General features: G+C 31.6%; 3 protein-coding genes and 2 long non-coding RNA genes across 5 annotated transcripts; 3 read left to right on the top strand and 2 right to left on the bottom strand.

Moving 5' to 3' along the window:
- Positions 1-298: 298 nt before the first annotated feature.
- LOC122589970 lies at positions 299-1502 on the bottom strand. The gene is made up of 2 exons (XR_006322380.1): positions 1368-1502; positions 299-1192 (listed from the first exon to the last, which is right to left on the bottom strand). It is a non-coding gene; the product is annotated as an uncharacterized LOC122589970 (long non-coding RNA).
- Positions 1503-3157: 1655 nt separating this feature from the next.
- LOC122588141 (ethylene-responsive transcription factor RAP2-6-like) lies at positions 3158-3520 on the top strand. Its single transcript, XM_043760276.1, has one exon. It carries the CDS (start codon positions 3158-3160, stop codon positions 3518-3520), a length of 363 nt encoding a protein of 120 aa, XP_043616211.1.
- Positions 3521-8392: 4872 nt separating this feature from the next.
- On the bottom strand, positions 8393-10942 carry LOC122587043. The gene is made up of 2 exons (XR_006322100.1): positions 10103-10942; positions 8393-8767 (listed from the first exon to the last, which is right to left on the bottom strand). It is a non-coding gene; the product is annotated as an uncharacterized LOC122587043 (long non-coding RNA).
- A 12035-nt stretch (positions 10943-22977) lies between these two features.
- On the top strand, positions 22978-23517 carry LOC122588140 (ethylene-responsive transcription factor ERF109-like). Its single transcript, XM_043760275.1, has one exon. The coding sequence runs from the start codon at positions 22978-22980 to the stop codon at positions 23515-23517; it is 540 nt and encodes a 179-aa protein (XP_043616210.1).
- A 701-nt stretch (positions 23518-24218) lies between these two features.
- On the top strand, positions 24219-24620 carry LOC122588139 (ethylene-responsive transcription factor ERF110-like). The gene is made up of 2 exons (XM_043760274.1): positions 24219-24315; positions 24403-24620. Exons 1-2 carry the CDS (start codon positions 24219-24221, stop codon positions 24618-24620), a joined length of 315 nt encoding a protein of 104 aa, XP_043616209.1.
- The last annotated feature ends 1040 nt before the right edge of the window (positions 24621-25660 follow it).

Below are 25660 nucleotides of genomic sequence, written 5' to 3'. Positions count from 1 at the left end.
AGATCCAACCACTATCTCCACACCATTATCCATTATTTATACTTATATTTATTATTTAGACTAGAAATTGAAAAACCGACTTCAACCCTCAATCCACAAAATACAATATGGATCATCAACAAACAAAATAGATGACTTTTTTTAATTTTATTTTATTTATTTATTATCTTTTCTAATTATCATCTTCCTCTTTCTTCAAGATGATAGAATTCTTCAAGTCCAGCAATTAAATCCTTCCTCACATCAAAACAATACGACAATTCCCAAATTAACCAATTCAAAACAATACAACAATTCCACCTTTTTATACTTCACAATTCACTGTTGTCTTCATTTCATAAAAATGAGCACCATGTATCTTATATGTTGGTAAGGAAAAATAAAACTCGGTGGCTCAAAGGCTTATGTTGTTCAATAACCATGAATACAAGGTCTGAAATCGAGCATTGAAAAGAAGAAAGAAGAGAAAGTGAAGGCCGGTGTTCCAATCGCCGGTGTTGAAAGGAAAAATCAAAGTCCGGTGATGACACCACCGGCCTTTCAGTTTCACCCCCTCTCTCAAAGCCACATGGAGCCACGTAAGGAAGAACGGTAGCCGGACTTTTGATGATTTGTGTAAGTTCGGTGTTACCAACACCGGACTTCCCACTTTTACAAATTTCTTTGGCAAAACTACCTATTACACCGTTTCCCTCTAAATTTATCCTATCCGTACAATTTTTTCTAAGGTCTTCCCACTGGAGCTAGTAAAATGAGATAGACAAATAATAACTATGAAAATATATGTAATCTTACAATCCTTTTCTTGTCATGTCATTATCTTGAATATCTTATCACTGTCAAAGTTGGTTTAATTATATAAACCATTTTTTCTAGCTAGTAAACTCATAAAAGTGGCCAATAAGTATATATGTTTTTCTTTTCTGTTTCATAAATTCGTCATTTGTTTTCTATAATCCGGACTCCTAGCTAATAATCTATGCATGCAGTTATGGTTTTATTTAAGCCTAATGACGAATAGCAATGTAATCTTTTGATCATCACCCGCTCGCTGTAGGTATTGTTGTACGTAGACTTGTAATGTATATATATTGATTGGAACAACTTGTGCTACCAGAATTTAATATGAACTCGATCCGTATATTGACAGGAAAAATCCATAATGGCCCATTCTCGAACCTGTTTAGTTCACCTGGTTGCCACCATAATCAACATGATCGAGATTACTACTTATTTCTGGTTCACCACGGCATGCATCAAATAGAACTTATATATGTATTAAGTAAAGAAACATTAACCACCCTTTAATAGTCGTTAATTATCTACATCATATTAAAGAAAAAATAGTAGGTATATATATGCATCACCTTGAGATCATGGGGAGATGTCAACGATCGAAACACAAATCATCAAGAGCATGACTTCAACAATTTTTTTAAACTGAACTTTATATAATACCCACATTTTTTAAACTGAACTTTACCAATGAGCGAGTCAAATAACTTCGGCCATCCGCCATTGAGATTCTTTACATACATATATATATATATATATATTCAGATTACTGATAGATTTCATTTTGCAAGGAACGACTAAACCTGACGTCAGAGTTAACGTAGTACGTTGACGCACATGTTTAAATTTATTAGTCAACAAACTCAAATTGTTTAACTTTTATAGAAGTTTAGTTATAGTCCCTATATTTTCAGTCTCTTCCATTGCAGACCTACAACTTTCACATTTTCAAAGCTATTACCACCCTTTATAAATGAAATGTAAATTTTGCGTCACGTATCGGTTAGACAATATTATAAACTCTAAATTGCCTGAAATGTACGTACGCAGAACCATCATCAAGTGATCTGGTAACAAGAAGTCATAGTTATATATAAAAGATATAACGAGAGCAAGTACCTACGCGTTGCGGCGCTGAGATGGTGAGGGTGATAGGTCATAAAGTGTGATAGGTTATAGAAGGTGATAGGTCATAAAGTATCATAGCCAAATGCCTTTGGCGTGCGAGCTCCGCCCTCGTATTTAAAAATTCTTCGAAAGTATATCGAATGACATCTTTAATGAAAGAGTATGAAATTTTAAAAACACCGATATAATTTTTATAGTTTATTGATGTATGGTTTTTGATATAAAAGATTCTGAAATAATTAGAGGAATAAAATGATTTATGAAGGAGAGAGAAAGTTGTAAGCATTGATGTATGGTACATCATGCATTATCAAGCATACATTGTTGAAATTGAAAGTTGAAACCTTATTTACTTTATAATATAGCATAGATAATTAAAGTTTAAATATTACACTAGCTGGACATCATTTAATGTAAAATTTTGAATTTTCATCAACACCGACGATTTTATACTATGTTCACCCCATAGATCACCTTTTTAAATATTTTCTACAAATACGATTTTTAAAATAACATATAACTTTTATTTTAACTCTTTGGGTTTATTATTCATAAGCTTTAGTAAATATGATAATAAACACAACTCGACAATAATTCAAAGTTATATATCTTGGTTTTCTAAAAAAGTAATAATATATTTGACTAATTTAATAGGTCTAAAATCAAGTCTACAAATATGAGGCTAATACATGGATTCTACCCGTTCGGTCTCTTGCTCCTAACAATTTATCTTCATATATGTAATATGTCTGCGTCAGTTTTTTATAAAAGTTTATATATGTCTATCAAACTATTTACATTTATCATTTTCTTTTTTTTCTATAATGAAATGAATCAATGATATTAGAAACCATTTTTAAGGTTTAAACTCTAGTGGGAGACCAGAAATGAATAATGGTATAAAACTAGCGTCATCTATAAGATATCATATGAAACCTCGGGGACTGATAGTTATAATTTAGGAATAACATTCTCATTCATCATGTGAACGACACAATACCATATATAGGGCATAGGCAGGTGCTGGCATATTTGTTGTTATGCAGTTATTGAATGCAAGAAGCGTAAATGTCGAATGTCGTACTATTTATCCAGGATCGAGCCAAAAAAGCTTTTTTAGCCTTACCTTCCTTTGTACTTGGGGTAACCAAAACTATATAATGAAGCAAAAAAAACATATATTTTCACCTTTCCATGAAAAACCTTTATATCGCTCTCATTAGAATTAAAAAAAATGGATGAGAATTCCATCATAGTTTCCACACTAGTTCATGTCATAAGAGGCGGAAACGATCAGTTATGCCTTCCGGAGGAAGACGTAATGTGCAACATTTGTCGAAGACAGCCGCCAGATTGTTTAGGCTGTCAAATGTTCACAGATAGACCGAAGAAGAAATATAAAGGAGTTAGTTTACGACCGTCAGGGAAATGGGCTGCCGAGATAATGGTTCAGGGGAAACAGAGAAAGTGGTTGGGGACTTTTGAAACAGAGGAAGAGGCCGCGAGAGCTTATGACATTGCCAGCATACGCCATCGGGGAAACAAGGCAAAGACGAACTTTCCATTGGAGGGTTACCGCGATATTCCACTAGATTAAGTGGTTGCTAAAAGGTCAATCAGTGACGGAGTCGGAAAATCAATTTTTGAGAGTATAACAATCTAAAAAACGTTTAAAAGTCAGTTAGATTTATTTACTTTTTCATTCCGGGTGTCTCATAGAAAATCTAATATTTATACTATGAGAGCGTAAAATGTTGTTAAACAAATAAAACATCGTAAAGTTTCGAATTTACAAGAAAAAACAATATTTTTCTCATTTTTTAAGGGCAAAAATATGATAAACAAACTAGCGAGATGTATTATGGGGACATAAGGTTTTGCAATCACAATGTCCATTCTTGCTTGGAATTTTTGAATCTACTGAAATCTATCAAATGATCGAGTTAAAAACAATGCTATCAATTATATTACATTTTATAAACTTAGAGTCATAGAAGAGCACACTGTTTTGACATCTCCAAACATATGGTTCACAACGTAGACAGAATAATAACTTCAATGACGGTTCCATGTTTACCAAAAATCATCAATGACAAGCTAGCTATTGAGGAAGCGAAACTCCCATCTATACTAGTGAGCATTATTTTGATCCAAGCTTAGAATTCCACCTCAAAATGAATGTAGACATGGGAAACATTCTCTTGAAAATGATTGCACGTGAAATGAAGTGTATTAAAAACAATATTAATGTTTTCTTTCATGTAATATTAAATTTGGTTTTATGTTTTTATTAAAATTATTATGGATATTATGTAAGTTTTCTTTTTTAGAAAAAAAAAAACTATTGAAAATGTGTTATTTTAATTTAATAGGAATTAAACTTTTAATTCATTTTTTGTTCCAAAACATCTAAATCATAAAGTTTATTTAGTTCAATATAATTTATTTTTTTGGAAATTTACTTCTATAGATAGATCCTTAATTAAGGGAAAAAAATTATCTTATATGTTTAACTTTAATACTCATATTTGTTTACTTGAACTAGAATATATATATAGTTTCTATTTGTATGTGGAGTTTTATTACAAGATGATGTATGCCTCGAATAATCAACTTATGGAGCTGAGAAGGATTCTTAATTAAGTCATAAAAAAAAATTCACGTTAATAATTGTTAATAAACAAGACCTAATTGCGAATTTGCAAAGTAGTCAATTTGGGAGCCGTTTTAGTGACCACATCAAAAATAACAACACCTGAAACGACATGAGATGACGAGATACCCCAAATTGATTAAGACTTGTTCAACTGTATGTGGTATATTCCTCTATTTCTTATTAAATTCCAAATCCTAAAATTAATGTAGAGACATCAGACATGATGAACGAAATGTTGGAATAAACATGATTCGATTAAAATGATAAAACATCTCGGATCTTCCTGTGAAACCTGTAAAAGCATTAAGATTAATTGCTATTAATTTTGAGTTTCCAAAACAAAATGATTGAGTAATAAAATGATAATAAATTCGGCTGGAACATGATGCACAGATTTAGTGAGGGTATTATGTGTGATTAGTGATTCTTCATTAACCTTAAATTAGAGTTTATGACTCTCTATTTATAATGAGAGAATTTACACATTCAACCCTCTGGTGTTTAATGTGTATAACATTAGTCCTCATAGTTGCAATTATCTATTGAGAAACTCTATAATATGTCTTTAAGAGTAAATATGTTCATTATATATTTACTAGACATAGGAATTTTAGTTATCGTTAATTATCATATCAGAAATGATGGATGATCAGTGACCATTACACTAACGTGGTTCCAACACGAAATGCATAAATAATAAATAATTAATTATACGTTATGTTTACTTAAAAACCAGGGACTAGTATTGCAAAATATTTTGATAAATGTGTGTGAATTCATAAAATAATAAAGGACACGTGTCAATGGGTTACTGTTAACCATTATCATTGTCAATCTCTCTTTTTTTTTTTAACATATATCATTGTCGTTAGCTTAACACATTCATGGTATGTTTATGTACATGAAATATTCCATAGCCGCAAATAGAAAAATACATATATAATATATATATATATATATATGGGGTGGGTTATTTTAGGATCACCTTTTATTTTAGTACCAATTAGGACATGTGTTTTTTGTAACTTACACACCACCATCATCATCTACTACGATATACACCACTTTTTTTGTAAAAACACTAAGACTTTCGAGAGACGGGTCCACCGGAAAATCATGTGTAAGTTAACTTACACATGATTTTCCGGCGATGCGTTGGCTGAAAAATCATGATGGTTGTTGAAGATGATCATAGTGGTGGTCGAATATGATCATGGTGGTGTGTAAGTTAAAAAAAACACATGTCCTAAAATAAATGGTACTAAAATATCTTGCATCATATATATGGTATATATAGAGTGTAACATATAATGGACTTGGAAAGTAGTAATTCTCGTATCACCACAATTCTCATCCTAAGAAAAATAGAATGGAAAATAAACCACTATTCTCATCAACAACCGAGATTATAGGCATACTTTTAGTCATATCTATCATTATCCATTAATTAATAATGTTATCCGAATATTCCGCTATGTCAAAATCCTGAGTTGTCAAGATATTGAGCTTTCAAGATATAGGTACTTGAAATTTCCGGCATAACAACCAGGATGACCAAGTCTGTTGTGCCACAAAGAATAAGAAACATAACAAACAGAAACACAATTACTTGACACACCTTGGCAATCAAAAATATCATCCACAACATATAAACCATTCCTTTCACTACCGGTCCAAAGAGTTTTCTTGGTTTTTAAGTCCTGAATATAACATTTAAACTCATCAAACCCTATGAATCTTTTACTGTCTCTAGCTAATTTATGAACAAAAAGTAAACTGACACAGTATTCTGGTACAATAAGCACATCATATAAAGTAACCATATTATTTAATCTCAAATTTCCAATCATTTTAACTTTTACATTGGGATGTCCAACAGTAAAATTCAAATCAGAAACATCAATTCCATTGATTATATTATCACAAGAATAAATCATTTGTTGATTTGCACCAGAATCACTTATCCAACCTTCATGTTTTAGTTTAGAGTTTTGATTACTTGAAGAACAGAAAAAATTTTCAAAATTACTATTAAAGAAACTATTAGAATTGAAATAAGTACCGGACATATGAGAAAGATTTGCAGAAACTGATGGTTTGTCATTCAGCAGATTTAAAAGTTTTGACATCTGTTCATTAGTAACAGACAAAGTAGAGGCAGTAGTAAAAGAAGAAGCAGAGTCATGAGATTTCACAATATTTTTATCAAATATTGCATCATTATTGTAATTATGTCTAGAATTAGATTGAGACCCTTGAAAACCAGAAGAATATCCAACTAATTCAAAACATCTTTCTATAGTATGACCAACACCTTTGCAATGTGTACAATTCAAATTAGTATTAGGGCCTCTTGTTCCAAAACTTTGATTTTTATTACCAAAATTATAATTTTGATTAAATCTTTTTCTGTTATCATTAAATTTTGAAACAAAAGCACTAGATAAATTTTTAGTAGATGCTGTAGAAATAGAAGTATTACTATGTGATTCTTCCCTAGACAACAAAGCATAAGCACTTTTGACAGAAGGTAAAGGATCATAAGTAAGAATGTGACTTCTGAAAGAACTATAAGATTCATCTAAGCCCATTAAAAACTGCATTAGCTTAATTAGTTCATTATGTTTATGAAAATCATTTGCAACATGACACACACAAGTTGGCAGTTTAATGAGAGCATCAAATTGTTTCCATAAAGAATTCAGTTTACGATAATATTCAGACAAGGATGAGTTGTTTTGACACAAAGAGTTAATCTATTATGCAGATTAAAAGTAACACCACCATCAACTTTATCATAAGTTTTTTTAAGTTCATTCCAGACAATAGCAACATTCTTAGAAAAAATATGTCCTAAGTACAATTCTTCAGAAACACAATTTAGAATTCAAGAAAGCACAACAACATTACACCTATCCCATTGTTGAGCTAAAGAATCATTATCCATAGATTTTACACAAGTTTCATCTATAAATCCTTTTTTATTTTTTGTTTCCAAAGCTAACAACATAGCACAACTCCACACATTATAATTTTCAGTTCCTTTTAATTTTAAACTTATAAGTGGAGCATTAATAGTATCACTAACATGCAGATACAAAGGACTTCCAAAATCAAGCTTACTAATCTTAGTATCAACAAAACTATTCTCAAATTCACTTTCAGATTCAGATTCATTATGCACAGAATGAGGTGGTGTATTTCCAGTATGAACAGAACTAGGTGGATTATTCACCTTTTTGACAAATCAAATTTCAACTTAAAACAACAATTAAAAAACAGATAGACACAAGCAGATTATTAACACAAATAATATCTGATCAAATAGATAGAAACAATTAATAAACAATCAGAATATCACACACAATAAAATATAATCACAATAATAAAATATATATATATATATATATTCTATTCCCACAAATGTGCCAGTGACAGGATTCCAAGCCTCTCAAGAGACCGGTCAAGGATAACACACTCGGTTTTATGAGAATAAAAGAAAAGAATTTTTTTATTTATTTTTAACAAATATTAATCTAATTAGAGAATAAGGAAAGAGATTAACAATACAGAGCAATATAGCCGAAGGATGAGGAACCCTAGATCTACTATTGATTCACTTAGTCAAGAGATAAATCCAGGATCTGAATAAGCAGCGGAATATCACGGATCGAAATACCAGAAAACCTTAAAAATTAGGATTTCTTAGATTTAGGGTTTCAAGACGAAATATGCCCTAAATATGAAATCTCAACACCAGAATATACTTCGATCAGAGGGAACCTGTCTCTAATACCATGAACAAAAACACGATGATCCAAATTAAGTCGGCCCGATTGACCTTACAACTTTATTATTATGAGAGTTTTGTTACAAAAAAATTAAATCGAATAGAATACAATCAAACAGAATGTTTTGATTGTAATAACAGGCTATAATTAAAAAGATGATCAATATGATTAGAAAATATGATTGAACAATCGAGAGAAAATTATATGGAAAAATGTGTGTGTGTGTCGAATGATATGAGCAGAACCCTAAAGAGGGTGTTTATACTCCTTTGTACCCAGAGTTATAACCTGCGCCCTTCTATTTCTTTAATCTTTAACTTAAGCCCTTCTTTCTCTTAATTCTTCAACTTTAGTCCAGTACTTGATCACTTGACATATTAAGTCCAAAAGTTTAATCCTGCATACAAAAACAAGGAAAAGACTAGAAAGTGTGTTAGTAAAGATAATGATTTGAAGTTAAGGTTGTTTGTAATTTGAACAGCACCACATTACCTCTTTCTTACTTTCAAATCTCATGACACAGTCCTGCCAACAATATATCTTCCTCATCTCTTATTCATTTCTTATTCATCATTTAATAATCTTTAATTAATTAAACATCTCTTATTCATTTCTTATTCATCATTTAATAATCTTTAATTAATTAAACACAAAAAACAAAGAATACACATCTACTAAATAAATACTTTTAATTATAAAATAAAGCAATACATCTTCAAAATAAACACAAAATAATGAAAACCTCAAGAAGCTCGACGTGTTCCCATTTTATTTCCTCAAAAGTTCAAAATAAACTCGCTTCTCATTTACAAAACCTTTATAAATGTATACGTCATCTGACCAAAAAGTTACAACTATATGTCTATATATTTATCCACCTGCATTTATCACTCTCACACTAAGAGTAGATATTTCATATGTATATTCAAAAATAAAGCAAAATGATAGTACCATTACAATATATAAATAAAATAAAAGGCAAAAAAGTAATAAGAAAAATAGCCATCTTTGAATAGTCCTTGAAATGCTTCCATAGTTGTTGCCATCTTTTTGCTTTCTATCTCCTTCAGCTTATTTCCCCATTTACCCCAGATAATATCTTTCATATTATATTATATAATGGGTCAAAGAGTTTGTAGGTCGTCCTTCCTCGTCCTCTCCTATTCTCCTATGTGACAAAAAGTGATGACAAGTCAGGAAGACAAGGGCCTGCCAATGGGTTCCCCCCGTGACATGTTGGAGACGAGGTGGTGCCACCACCGTTGGGAACGGTCTAAACCATATTATTCAAAAATGATTTTTTTAAAAAAAGTGAGTGTTGTGCGGCTGAGCTAGTAGGTTTTAGAAAGAAGAAAGGATTTTGGATCAGAACAAATCGTCATCACTACCAAAAATAAGAGATTTCAGCTTGCTTTACAATTCAAGGATCTTTGTTTCCATATTTACTTTCTACAATTCTAGTATAAATAGAACTCATTGTAATAAGTTCAAATCATTGTAATAAGTAGAAATCATATAACAAATCATTCACAATATAATCTTTTATCTCCCACTCTTATCAAAGGGAGTATAAGCCTAATTGTTAACATGGTATCAGAGCAGTGTTCCTGATCCTTGGAACAAGCTGCTTACCGATCTCAAAATCCCCAGGAAAAAAAAATCGAAAAAAAAAAACAAAAACAAAAACTTTTTTAGACAAACCCATCAAGAAACAACAACAAAACTATTGTACCTCGAGTTGTATATAGCTATTCAATTCGATTTCACAACACCGGTTTAAAGCTCTTTGCGACGGCTGATGTTCTTGTCACCAGAATCTCAAACCATTGATTCCGTCGATCCAGAGATCGCCGCCGTTCAACCCACCACAACATGTTATTACAAAGCTGGCTCGAAAAACACGGTCCCCTAATGCATTTCAAACTTGGAGAGATCTTGGCGGTTGTGACCAGAGGAACGGCGGCGGCGGTGGTTTTGTTACAAAAAGCTACCGCCGATTTGACAGCAAGAAAAAAACGGGACCCAACAATGATAAATCCGACAAAGATGATAAAACCCACCTCCACTGTGATGAGTGTGGCATGGAAAGACACACCAAGGAGCAGTGTTTCCGTCTTATTGGTTATCCGGATTGGTGGACCGGTCCCATAAAGGGTACGAGATCTGGCAAAGAAAAATACACCACCCCTACCGCCGCAACAAACCCTGATAAGGTTAATATTGATGGGCAAACAGAAGGTGGATTTGGAGGGGTGGCTGCAGCGGCCGGTGTTGCAGGGGGAAGGGGTTCTCGGTGGTGGCAGGTAGAAAGGTAAAAGGGAACAACCCCAACAAACCTTGATAAGGTTAATATTGATGGGCAAACAGAAGGTGGATTTGGAGGGGTGGCTGCAACGGCCGGTGTTGCAGGGGGAATGGGTTCTCGGTGGTGGCAGGTAGAAAGGAAAAAGGGAACAACCCCAATTTCCTTGATAATGTTTCTCTCTCTCTACATCAATTTAGGAAATAAAATAAATATGGAGAAGAAGTGTTTACGGTGGCAGGTAAAATGAAAGATATTTTATTTCCCAAATCCTCAAAGTTTCCGAATAAAAACAATTTATTTGTTGTATCCGATTATAAGCTGCCAAGACCTAAAAACACCCTTTTGGGCCGATTCACACATAGGCTAGGGAAAAATGATGGGCTTGAAATAAATAAAATAAAAGGCCTAATTGGTGTAAGTGGATCGGCTGAAGAATTTGAACTCGCAAGAAGGAAAAAGTTGGGTTCTGATTCAAATCCGCAAGGAAAACAAACACTCCAACTTGAGGGGGGTGTTAAAAAGGTAAGAAATATACCTGTATTTTTTAGGGGGAGATATAGGTATATAAAGAACAAAGCGGTAGCCCAAACAAAAATCTAGCATGTCTGAAGAAGGCGGTAGATCAAACCAAAAGCTACCATGTCTGAAGACGACATGTTGAAAGAAACGACTGCCATGTCTAAAGAAGGTGGTAACCTTAACCAAAAGCTACCATATCTGAAGAAGCCGGTAGATCAAACCAAAAGCTACGTACCATGTCTGAAAAAGGTGGTAGTCCAAACCAAAATCTACCATGTCTGAAGAATGCGGTAGATCAAACCAAAACTACCATGTCTGAAGAAGGCGATAGCTTAAATCAAAACTCAAAACTAATACAAGTTGAATATTGGTCATCCCACTATTCAACTTGAGGGGGAGTGTTAATAAGAAGAAAGGATTTTGGATCAGAGCAAATCGTCATCACTACCAAAAATAAGAGATTTCAGCTTGCTCTACAATTCAAGGATCTTTGTTTCCGTATTTACTTTCTACAATTCTAATATAAATAGAACTCATTGTAATAAGTTGAAATCATATAACAAATCATTCACAATGTAGTCTTTTATCTCCCTCTCTTATCAAAGGGGGTATAAGCCTTACAGTCTCACTTCTATATTTTCTATATCAATTGTTAACAGTAGGGAGAAAATGGCTAGATCTAAAATGAGTGATGTGGCGTGAAGTGGGAGTAGAGGCAGATTCAGAAAATTGGATCATTAAGGGCCTTATGAAACAAAAACGTGATAATATACATGATTACGATATATATATATATACACTAAAAATTTTTTGGTCGTCGGGGGCAATTGTCTTTCTATACTACATCCGCAAGCGAGTGGGAGTTGTTTCAAATTAAGTTGAATCAAAGGTCCATAGCAAAAATTTATAAAATAGAAAAGAGATAATGTCCATAGAGGCCACCCAAATATTAATTTTTTTTCTTTTAGGCTACTCAACTATAAAAATTTACTTATAGGGCGCTCAGATATATATTTTGTTTCGCCGTTCAACCAATGTCAACTAAAAAACTTGGAAAAAGTTATTTAAACTATAAAAAGTGTTATCATTTTACAAACTCATAACACCGTAGATTAAAATAAATGTGTAACACCTTTTATATCGTTAACTAGTCTTTAATACCATTACGATGTACGGATTCACTTATTATAGTTTATAACTATATCTATATCTGTATTACCATTATAAAGATTTTCACTGGTGTCTTATAGTTTGACATATATGATCTATTGATATCGATTAATTGTTATATGATGGAATAACTTCAAAATAATGATAATGCAAATAAATTTTAAAGTATCAATCTATTTTAGTATTAATTTTTTTTAATATTTATCAAGTTAAGATAACTTGAAAATTTGATTAACATTAAAGAAAAATTCCAAATAAAATATGGATATTAAAGCACTATTTAGTATTGTGTGGAACCAAACAAATTTTAAATAACTAACAATATTTTTATTTTTAATATAATATATATGGTATTTGATTATAATAAGAAAGATTAAAATTAGGATATAGACTAAAAGACACGTATTACTAAAATATTGTGACACGTGTTAATCAAAGAACGCTGCAATCCTATTTTAGTTTATTGGTAGATAAGAAGATAATATTTGTCAACTCGGGACTTTAAAACAGGACATGACATGTATTATACATGTAAGTTATAACTTTAAACATTTTTAGATTTTCAGAAGTAGATATATTTTTACAATTTGATAAACTTTTGATGTAATTTCGATCAAAATTGATAAAAATGAAACAAAACAGATCAAAATTGGTAAAAATGAAACGAAACAGAAACTTTGATAGCCTATAAATGAGTGGCCTCCAAATGTATTATAAAAAAAAAAAAAAAATCATAATAGATTAATAGAGGGTGTGAGGTGCCTGTCCGAAATATTTTTTTTTTGCCACATTTGGGCTTGCAAACCCATGGCCCAACACGAAATCATTGAGCTCGGACGCTCGGCTAGCAGTTCATTTTGGGGTGTTCAAAACTATCGGTATCCGAATCCGTTATCTGAAAAATCCAAAAATTCAATCCGATTTTATCTAAAAATCCAGTTTTCCAAATTTCGAATTCGGATAGTAATTTTTGAAAGTTTCAGATATTTGGATATCCGAAAACCTTGTTTTCTAAAAAATTTCAATATTTTATTTTTTGTTATCCGAAAAGATCCGAAACTATCCGAAAAATTTATATTTATTAACCATAAATATTTGGAAAAATATATATTTTTTTTTAAATTTTGGATAATCGAAAATCTGAACTTTGGGCATCCAAAACTTTGAATATGTGTTCAGATATTGAAATCCACTATCTGAAATTTCAGATATCTGAAGATATCTGAAATTCGGATATCCGACTTTGAATACCCCTAGTTCCATTTCTTTTATATCATTTAGTCCACTTTCATGCCTATGATTTTGAGATAAGAATCCTCTAAAGTAATATCAACTTTATAGGTAAAGCTGAAATAATCCTCTAAAGTTGAGATCAACTTTAGAAGATCATTATCCATAATATTGTGTCTGGACAAACTTAATACTTATATATTCTTTTTAATGGTAATTTTGTATCATTAACGAACCATTAGAGTATTAAAGTGTTACGGGTGGTATCGATATTTTCTCACTAAGCAATAATGCTTATATATCAATTCAAGATGAAATCAGTAGTTATAAAAGAACCCCTTATATGGCCTTATATATACTTGATACTTGAGTAATTAACAACACTTTAATTTATAGCTTCAAATTCTAATCATCACTCAAAGTACTTGCACAAATTCGCAAAAGTATATGCAAACACTAATTGTAATTTTTTACTTGGCTTAAAACTTGATTTTTTGATTCTTAACTTGAATCATAAAAGTCTATGATATTTGATAATACATAATTATATAATTTATATTCATTTGTAAAAGTATAGTATTGTATTGATATATCAAGCTTAAAAAGTTATTGAAAAGATCAATTCTAAAAGAATACAAAAGAGTTATGCTTAAAAAAGTTAAAAAGTTTAAGAAATAAAAAAAGTTATTTTGTAACTTATGACTCGAAACATGACTCGGACCGACTCGCACAAAAAATACGAGTCATGCAACGAGCTTGGAGCAAAGTCGAGTAATCCACCAAGTCGCCATGTTTTCATTTTGTTTTGGCTCGGTTTGTACGAATCGACTCGTGTTTCTTATGAGTTTGAAAACTATGTGAATAGTTACGTAAAATACATATAATTAAAAGATGTTAACGATTAAAACTATGATATAAATATGTTACCAAATCATAAATATATTTAATTTGAATGAAGTCCGTGAGGCACTGAAGGGTGTGTTTGGCAAAACTAGCTGGTGACTGGTAGCTGTAACTGAAGGGTATGTTTGGCACAAAAGCTTGGAGCTGGGGCTGTAGTTAAGGGCTTGGGACTGGAGCTTGAGGTTGGGGCTAGAGACTGGGGCTTTTTTTTCAACTCTCTTCCTACGAGCTTTTATTTTAAAGACCTTTCGGGGCTTTTAGGAGCTTTTTGGGGCTGGGGCTTTTAAATTCGAATGCGTTTTCAAACAGGGCTAATGATCTTATATTTAAAAGCTCGGGGCTTTTAAGCTCCTAAAAGCCCTTAAAAGCCCCTTGCCAAACAGACACAAAAGCTGGAGGTTGTAATTGTTAGATAAATTTAAATGCTTGACAGACTAGTTGTAGCTGTTAACAATATATGTAAAATGACAAAAATAGCCATACACATAATTTCTTTCATAATTAAATATCGCATGGTCATTTTAACAAAGTAAAACATAATCGTTTACAAACACTAAAAAACATAATATAATAATACTAATCACTAATGACGTGCATTCCATAAGAGTAGTAATGTTGTACGAACTTGTTTCATGTCATTTGTTCTTCCCCAGATACACCGTCGATGCTTATGTCACGGTAACTAACATCATGTAGTTCATTTCGTGGTATGTAATTTGGATATTGTTCCATTGTAGTAAACAAGATGTCTTCTCGATAAAATGTGCATATTTTTATAAAATTTAAAATAAATAGTTTTATTATGTTTTTAATCTTATTGAAAGTGAAGATGAAGATATATTGAAACTATGAAAGTACGTGTTTTGTTTGCATTTAACCATATGACAAAGCAAAATTTTTTACCAATGAAATGAAAGTGTCTTTCTTTGCAATTGAAAGCAGCGGATGCAAAGTCAAATATCAATAAGTACAAATTTGCTAATAACATAAAGGTTATATAAGTAATTCTATTAGTGAAAAGCTTCTAACTTCACTAAACACTAGTACTAGAAGCGTTTGAGTTAGGAGTTGTATCTCATGATGAAAAGCTCGTAGCTTTGTTAACCAAACAATGCTTTTTTTAGGGTATAGAGTTTTTTGTTAAAAGCTTGAAGCTTGTAACTCCTAAAAGCTCTTTGCCAAACATACCCATTGCATTAAATGAAGGTTTTAACGGTTACTTGACGGCGTTGGCCTCCAGTATGGTCATGATCAGCGTAATTTCGAAAGGAAAGGTAGAAAACCAGTAATATCGCGCAAATATTATGTACCATTTTAGTAATTAAGTCTAAATTTAATTAATTGATGTTAAAACAAAATGTACCGAAAGAATTGAAGTTAAAACAAAATTTAATTAACTGATCAGTTTTTATCCATTTTAATTACATTAAGACTCCATACCTACTGATAATAAATCTAAAAAGAATGATGTAATTTTTCATCTCATAAAGACATAAATTACAAATTAAATTTTAAAATGAAGTTAATCTAGGACACGTTTTTTTCCCAGTACACGTTTTTCTTTTCCTTTTAAAGTAGCTGTACTCAATTCCATTTAAGTTTAGTCTAATTCATTTACATTTACGAATTTTTTCTACAACACGGCTTATGGAAATTTAAGCTAGCTGTCAAGTTGTCAGAAACTTAGAATGATTTGTTCTAAAACAAAATTTGTTTGCGATAATATGCATGAACATTTAGAAATTAAAAGGCATTAACGTGTGGACCGAAATTTAAAACAGTAAAATGTTTATATTCACACCCCATACTTTCAGACTCTTGCGTTCTACCTCCCCCGTCCATTTTTCTGGTTTTAACTCTTTTCTTACAAGTGTTTACACTGTGTTCTTGAGTTTTTGTAATAGAAGAAAAGAAAAGAATTCAAGTGATTTTAAAACAAGCTGAGTTCTTAAGTTTTTTTTTTTTTAAGTTAGAATGGAAATGGTTTGAAAAGAAGTTTTAGTTGTTTTCATTTAAAAAAATTTCCTCTCATTATTGGGATGATTTGAAATGATCAAATCTTATCTCTTCTATCATATCACTTCTTTTCTTTTCCTAAAAAAATGAACTCAAAAGCACCACGTCAAGTAGAGTATTCCCTACTATTCTGCTCATCCTGATCATCAGCTCTTTGATCGGAGTATTATCACCTTGGTTTCTAAACTTGGAATAGATGGTGGAGCGTAAGGTAGTAAACAGTATTTATATCGTATAAGATTTAACATTTTTTATTTAATTAGTATGGTATATATTGGATCAGTGGTAAACATACTTGCCTTTGGAGACAGAGGTCATGGGTTTGATCCTCATCCCATGTAAAGGTTGGAGGGTCTTTTCTATCATTTAGGTAGAAACTGGAAGCAGCCTCTCTACTTAGGTAGAGGTAAGGTCTGCCTACATCTTAACCTCCCCCATACACCGTCGAGGTATTGGGGCTCAAAACCCGCGAAAGGCGGCACTGAGCAGTTACTTTTTATATATTGCAATCGCTTGAAACCTTTATCCCCTCCTTAAAAACAAAAACTTGAAAACAAAATATGATATCATATAGTACAAGTTTAATACGGTATTGGTATTGAACCGGCCAGTTCCATCACAAATTTACCAAATGTAACTACTCCGTATAACTCTAGACATAGTTTTAACCTCATATTTTAACAAATGTCAAATCAAAATTACTTCGATTGGTCCAGATCAAGTGATCATCCTAGGGATGAGCAAAAGACCCGCTGACCCGTGCCCGACCCGGAACTGACCCGCCCAAAGCCCTAACGGGCCGGGTCACAGGTAACGTTTTTAGTGCATTCGCGGGTCACCGGTTAGGCAGGTCGGGCCGGGCCGGACGGGGTGAAGGCAAAAAACAGAAAAATTGGGAAGGAAACCCGCGATCCGCCCGAACCCGACCCGATCCAAAGCTTCATGGGTCGGGTCACATTTTCATGTTCTCGCGGGTCGGTCCGAATTTTGCCGGGTCAGACCGGGTTTTGACCCGTGCGCATCCCTAGATCATCCTAGAGACATAACGTGTCATCATACCAAAACATATATTTTGCTACCCTAAATTGTGCCGCATATATACCCAGTGCAATAAGGACGGTGCTTATTATCAATCTTAGAGAAGCTAAAAAAAACTTATTATTTTCAACAACAAAAAAAAAACTTTATCTATATTATATTTCTAATACTTTTATAAGGCATTTTGCCCCCCTTTTTTTTAAAGACTAAATGATTTGAACTACCCAAAATACTTCTATTTTTTATTTACTAATTTAAACATCTCTACCTAATATACCTATAATAACCTTAAATCTCAACCACTCATTTTTTTCTTTCTCATCCATAAATCATTTTATTACTCTAATTAATTCAAAATATAAAAATTGTAAGGGTGCTTTTAAATTTTCATGCTATTTCATTAGAGGTGTCATTCGATATACTTTCGACGAATTTTTAAATTTGAGGACGGAATCTGTACGGCTAAGGCATTTGGCTATCATACTCTATGACTTGACCTATCACCCCCACCATCTCACTGCAGCAACGCGCGAGCACTATCTCTCGTTATATTATAAAGCAAATATCCTTGTCAAACATTTTAAGTTTCAATATTTCAATCAAAATAAAAACCAAATTAAATCAATAACTTACACTACTCGTCACCGTCGCCACCACTACCAATCTTCGCCACTTGCCACCACTACCTGTCACCGTCACCACTGCCGCTGCCATTACATCACCACCACTGTCGCCACTTTCACCGCTAGAAGTTATCATAAATATATAAAAAACGTATACAGCTCGCCAACAAATTAAGAATGAAAGTAGTGTACACTGTAAGCCCATACTCGGGCTACAACTGCAAGTGTTATATGTTAATTTCCGTTCTAGGCCCATAACTTTAGGTAAAACTATATTTGTTTCAAAAGTGTTATGTCGGATGTCCGAAGATTTTTATGTTGGTTAAATCAAATCGATACATTAAATTTATAAGTACATATATATATATATATATTAGGTTTTTTACTCGCACAATGTGCGGTTGTTTAATTGATTTATCAAATATTTTAACATGACATTGATAATTAATAAAATTTAGTTTAGTTAGCATAATATTAATATGTTCTTTATTTTTAGGGATAAGTGCGTGGAAATGCTGATAATAACTAAGATCGAAAAGTTATAGTGTGCACGAATTTTTTAGTTGCTCTATTGTATGCATGAACTTTGTAGATACACCAATACAAATAAAAAAAATATATATTACAACTACTATACTATCAAACTAAAATTTTGCATAGCTAGAGCAACATACAATTGACCATGTAATAATTTATATGTTTAACAATAATATGGATCAATTAATTCATAAAACACTACTAACTATTATACCACACGAAGAGTATAAACAATAAAAAATATCATCATGCTTCTTTCAGTTATGCAATTAAATTAATACAGCAAAATAACAACAATACTTGATTTCAGCAAAAGCGAAATATGAAGACGTGAGATGTGGATAGTCATCATTCTACTAAACTAATATGTATAATAGCAATAATGAAGAAGAGATTTACATAATTATTTGAAATTATAGAAACAATAATGTATGTTGAATCAAGACAATTAAGTAACAATTTCAAAAATCAAGCCTTGATTGAAAGCATATTCTTATAGACCGTTAATTATTTCAATAATGATATCAAAACAAAGTAACGCAAAACATAAATATAGAAGAAGTAACCGATCTGAATAATGATAGAAAACTAACGTACAACTAAATATGTTGAAACAAAAATAAATATTCTTATAGATTATTTATTTCATTGTCGATGATTAAAACAAAATAACCGAAAGTAAAAACATAGTAGAAGTAACTGACCCAAATAATGATTCAAACCAATGCACAACTAAATATGTCGGAAACAAAAATAAAATATTTGACATGTATATCATCGGTCCATATCCGTATTCATCTAAGATTCCTCAATGTTATATGTAATTTAATTATTATGAGAAGTCATTCATCTTGTACCTTACCAAAGTTTTACGAAGTGAATAAAAGTCATGTTATGCAAATAACTAACAAAATAAATATGTTTGAATAGCTTATCAAAATTTAGATATGTTAAAGATTGATTTATTGAATATAATCTTTAAAAAGATCAGCTGGAATTATTCTCTCAAAGAAATAAATTATAACTATAATATTTGTTATAATCTTTACCTAAATAATTCAAATCTATTTAAATAAATATATATAAAAAAAGGTGGAGATGACACATATGCTAAATCCTATGTGGCAACATTTAAATATAGCTTTGAGTTGAAGTGACTGCTTTAGAAAGTTAGGATTCTTATTATTTTAATATATATATATATATATAAAGTTTATAGTTATTACTTTCCATGAGCCTAATTATTAATCTTTGTTTTCTATTAAATGTCCAGTTTTAAATTGTTAATTAAATATATTCGATTTTCAACTTTGATTGGAAAAGTTTTTGTTTTTATTATATTACACTTCATATAATATTTATGGACAGATTAAGTTTTAAATACGTTTTTCACATATATAATTTTCATCAATTACTCGTATTATATAACAAGTATTGATGGTCAAAGTTGGACTTTTTTTCTTTGTGACAAAGTCAAACCATTAGGTGGATTGATTGTTGTGTAGCTAACTGTCGACCCCTTCCTTCTTTTCCTTCATCGAATTCAGAACAAACCGAAAGAATTGCAAGCTTTTTGACATTTAATATGAGACTGAGCTAGAGGGTGTATATAAAACAACGCACTATTAATGTAATACGATGCATGAATGTGGAATTTTTTGTACGGATACGAAAAATTTTGAGGCATATGGTGTAGTTACGAACTTTCAATTGAAAATTTGCAAATCTATGAAAACCGGTGTCTTAGACACTGGTCTTGAGATTTTCGGACAAAGCCGGTGTCTAAGACACCGGCCTTAGCATACGTGGCATGACTTACACCCAAAACCGGTGTCTTAGATGACGCTTTTCATTCTTTTTCTACCTCCCTGGTAAAGCCGGTGTCTTAGACACCAGTCTTGAAAACTTTTTTTTTCACAATGTAAACTCCGGTTTTTGTGTGTGTAAACGTTGCAGGTGATCTTGTCGAAGAAGATGACTTACATTACACATCGAATTGGAAATATTATAAGTAAAATAACTATTCATTTACATGATAGTGCAAGCATGTGAGTGAATAAGAGAAACGACTAGGTGTTGTGTATGTGTGTGATGTGTATACAAGGTGTTTGAAAATCTCAAATATATATATATATATATATATTATATATATATATATATATAGTTATACATAATGTGTATATATAAAGTTCTTCGATCGATAAATGTGTGAAGAAGACAGAGTAGGTGTATGTGTTTTCTTTTTTCACATTATATGTTCAATGAATCTATAAATAAAGAGAAACCCATTAGTTTATATAATATGTTTACGGCGGTGAGATGGTAGAGGTGATAGGTCAAGTCATAGAGTATGATAGCCAAATGCCTCAGTCATACTGGCTCCGCCTCCAGATTTAAAAACACCCATATAATTTTTATAATTCGTCGAGAGTATATCGAATGACATCTCTAATGATAGAGCATGAAATTTTAAGAACACCCATACAATTTTTGTAATTTATTTGAGAAGAGAGAAAAAAATTAATGGTTGAGATTTAAGGTTATTATAGGTATATTAGGCAGAAATGTATAAATTAGTGAATAAAGAACATGAGTATTTTGAGTAGTTCAAATCATTTTTAAAATAAACAATAAAAAACAAAATGTTTTATAAGTTAGTTTAGATAATAACGTTTGTTTTTAATAGTGGTATTTTTATATTTAGATGGTCTTTTACTTTTTTGTCAATAAAAAATTAATTAAAGAAAATATTTTTGGAGATGTAGTGAAACAAAAAAAAATAAGTAAATTTGGTGGTATTAATATGTTTATTTAGATTTTTCTTAATATAGAGAAAGTTCAAAATGTTGTTACTTGCTCATATAACTAACTATTGTGATATAATTTTTATTTTGTTTAAATCATTTTAATATGGATGAATAGTAATTCAGTTGGTGATTATTTTAATAATTTTTATATTATTAGGCTTTTGAAACATTTTATGAATGTAAAACATGAATATTTTATTGGGTGTAAACTGTAATGTATCTAGAGCCACATACCTTTTGTTTTCTTTATTAGCATGACACGTATAGACCCAAGAAAAGTTGAAAACCATGGGCTCGTTTTTTTCTAGCAAGGAAACAACAAACATTTTCATTTTCTGCTTCTCTTTCTATCATACACACAACAAACATTCCCATAAACATTTTCATTTTCCTTAATATATATGTTTGATGAGTTCGGCGATTATATATATATATATATTATAAACTTTGTATCTTCTCTAACCTTAATACTCGCCGGCCGGAGTTTTACTTCATGAAAGAAAAGTTTTTAAGACCGGTGTCTAAGACACCGGCTTTGGCAGGGAGGTAAAAATAGAATGAAAAACGGCCTCTAAGACACCGGTTTTGGTTGTAAGTCACGCCACGTAAGCTAAGACCGGTGTCTTAGACATCGGCCTTTTTCGTAAATTTGCAAATTTTCAATTGAAAGTTCGTAATTACACCACATGCCTCAGAAATTTTCGTATCCGTGCAAAAATATCCACGAATATCCATAGAGCAAAAATGTACATTGATACACGAAACACGAAGACTTTCTTTATACACGTATAACAATTTATATTTAAGAAAAAAAATTGTTTTATATGTTTAACTTTATTGATCGTATTTGTCGAACCCGACCTAACTGCGAATTTGCAAAGTAGTCCATTTGGGTGCCGTTTTAATTAGTGACCACATCAAAAATAACATCTCAAACGACAAGAGTACTTGACGAGATACCCCAGCAAATTGATTAAGACTGTCATTCAACTGTACGTGGTATATTCCTTTCCTCCATCTCTCATTGAGCTCCAATTAAATCCTAAAAGCATGATGAACGAAACGCATATATAATTAATACCAGTAATTAATTATGCGTCATGTTTAATTTACTTAAAAACCAGGGACTAATATTGCAAAATATTTGATAAATTAATGTGTGTGAATTCATAAAAAATAGTAAAGGACACGTGTCCATGGGTTACTGTTAACCATATCATTGTCAGTCTCTTTTTTTTGAACAGATATCATTGTCGCTCTTTTAACAGATTCATCGTATGTTATTAACCATGAAACATTCCATAGCCGCAATTAGAAACTATATGTCTATATATAGAGAGTAATATATATAAATATAGTTTTATTTTACCTAGCTAGAACCTATATAAATAATAGACTTGGAAAGTAGTCATTCTCGTGTTACCACATGCAATATAATTCTCATCCTAAGAAAAATAAAATGGAAAATAAAGCACTATTATTCTCATCAACAACCGAAAATATTATTATAGATGAAAATAATAATTCTGTAGTCTTTATTTCAACACTCGCTTATAATAATGTTACTATAGGCGACGAAAGTTTAGGACGAGAAATATGTAGCGAATGTGGAATGCGATTTCCCGACTGTTTGGGATGTCAGTTGTTCACTACTGATGAAAAGGTTGAAGAAAAAAAGAAAATGGAAAAGAAGAAGTATAGAGGAGTTAGTTTACGGCCTTCAGGGAAATGGACGGCCGAGATCATGGCTCCAGGGAAAGTGCGGAAATGGCTGGGGACTTTTGAGACAGAGGAAGAGGCTGCAAGAGCTTATGACCTTGCTAACATTCGATATAGAGGAAGGAATGCCAAGACGAATTTTCGGGTGATGGATTACCTTACGGATGATCAGATACATCTAGAAGAAGAAGCTGATGCTTCTGTTAATTATACTGATCAACAAGGTTACGGAATCCACGATAATGTTATGTTCATGAAAAGGTTCAACATGGACAGTTGAGATTATGGACAGCTTAGCTAGGCGTGGGAAAAAAAACCCCACCTGCCTCCATGCATGCTAAATCCATTTTTTTAAGGCACTAAGTTTTCAAAAGTTTCTTATTTATACTTGTATTTCAAGTATAAATTTTAAAATAATCCTGGATTTATTATTTAGATTCAGAATTGTAAAAGTTGAATTAGTTTTAATTTTTATATGGTTCAATTCAAATGTACCATAATTAGTTGTTATTGCGAAACACATTAATTTTATAAGATTAAAAGTTTAAAAGAGTTAAATATTATATATATATATATATAGGGTAAAGTTATTTTGAGAAACTTTTTTTTTTTGCGAGAACCTTTGAGAACTTTTCATATCAAGCCCAACCGATGATTGTCCATTACATGAAAATTGTTTTTTAATTGTTTTCTGAATAACTTATGTGTAATTTTGAAGTTTATAATTGTGTGGAGCATGGATTATCATTCGTTATACAATTATGCGGAGATTTGGATTCTTAATCACATGTGCACGAATATTGCTATGATCACATGTATGTAAGTCGATCACATGTAATCATAACAATATTCGTACACATGTGATCAAGAATTCAAATCTTCTTTATACTTGGGGTAACCAAAACTATATAATGAAGCAAAAAAACCATTTTCACCTTCCCATGAAAAACCTTTATATCGCTCTCATTAGAATTAAAAAAAATGGATGAGGATTCCATCATAGTTTCCACACTAGTTCATGTCAAAAGAGGCGGAAACGATGTCGGGCAAAGTGATACCACGATTGAAGAGCATACCAGTCAGTTATGCCTTCCGGAGGAAGACGTAATGTGCAACATTTGTTGAAGACAGCCGCCAGAGTGTTTAGGCTGTCAAATGTTCACAGATAGACCGAAGAAGAAATATAAAGGAGTTAGTTTACGACCGTCAGGGAAATGGGGTGTCGAGATAATGGTTCAGGGGAAACAGAGACAGTGGTTGGGGACTTTTGAAACAGAGGAAGAGGCCGCGAGAGCTTATGACATTGCCAGCATACGCTATCGGGGAAACAAGGCAAAGACGAACTTTCCATTGGAGAGTTACCGCGATATTCCACTAGATTAAGTGGTTGCTAAAGGTCAATCAATGACGGAGTCGGAAAATCAATTTTTGAGAGTATAACAATCTAAAAAACGTTAAAAAGTCAGTTAGATTTATTTACTTTTTCATTCGGGGTGTCTCATAGAAAATCTAATATTTATACTATGAGAGCGTAAAATGTTGTTAAACAAATAAAACATCATAAAGTTTTGAATGCACAAGAAAAAACAATATTTTTCTCATTTTTTAAGGACAAAAATATTATAAACAAACTAGCGAGATGTATTACGGGGACATAAGGTTTTACAATCACAATGTCCATTCTTGCTTGGAATTTTTGAATCTACTAGAAATCAATCAAATGATCGAGTTAAAAACAATGCTATCAATTATATTACATTTTATAAATTTGGAGTCATAGAAGAGCATAGTGTTTTGACATCTCCAAATATATGGTTCACAACGTAGACAGAATAATGACTTCGATGACGGTTCCATGTTTACCAAAAATCATCAATGACAAGCTATTGAGGAAGCGAAACTCCCGTGTGGTAAGCATTATTTTGATCCAAACTTGGAATGCCACCTCAAAATGAGCATAGATATAGGAAGCATTTTCTTGAAAAGGGAGTGTCTAAAGAAACCCTCAATTTACTATTTGGACACTTATATATCTCATTAATTTCCTTTTTAATCTTCTTAATCATTACATATCTTTTTCAAAAAACTTCATTTATTAATTATTTCTCTTTCTAATCATTACCTAAAACATTTTTTAATTGATTTATTATATTAACACAATATATAACACAATTTCAAAAACAAAAACAAATATAATGACATTAAAATATGTCTTTTATTACCTCACAAAAAAGAATAATAATAATAATAATAATAATAATAATAATAATAATAATAATAAGCTTAAATAATGTTTAAATAAAAAGTCTACCTTATTAATGACAAATTCACTAGAATCCGACATCTAAAAAAACCAAATCGTTAGTATTAAATAATAATAATGGTATCGTTAAAAAACAAATTTAATAAAAGCATGTAAAAAT

The sequence above is a fragment of the Erigeron canadensis genome, chromosome 2 (assembly GCF_010389155.1).
Source record: "Erigeron canadensis isolate Cc75 chromosome 2, C_canadensis_v1, whole genome shotgun sequence".
Taxonomy (NCBI): domain Eukaryota; kingdom Viridiplantae; phylum Streptophyta; class Magnoliopsida; order Asterales; family Asteraceae; genus Erigeron; species Erigeron canadensis.
This window is presented reverse-complemented; position numbering and strand designations above follow the sequence as displayed.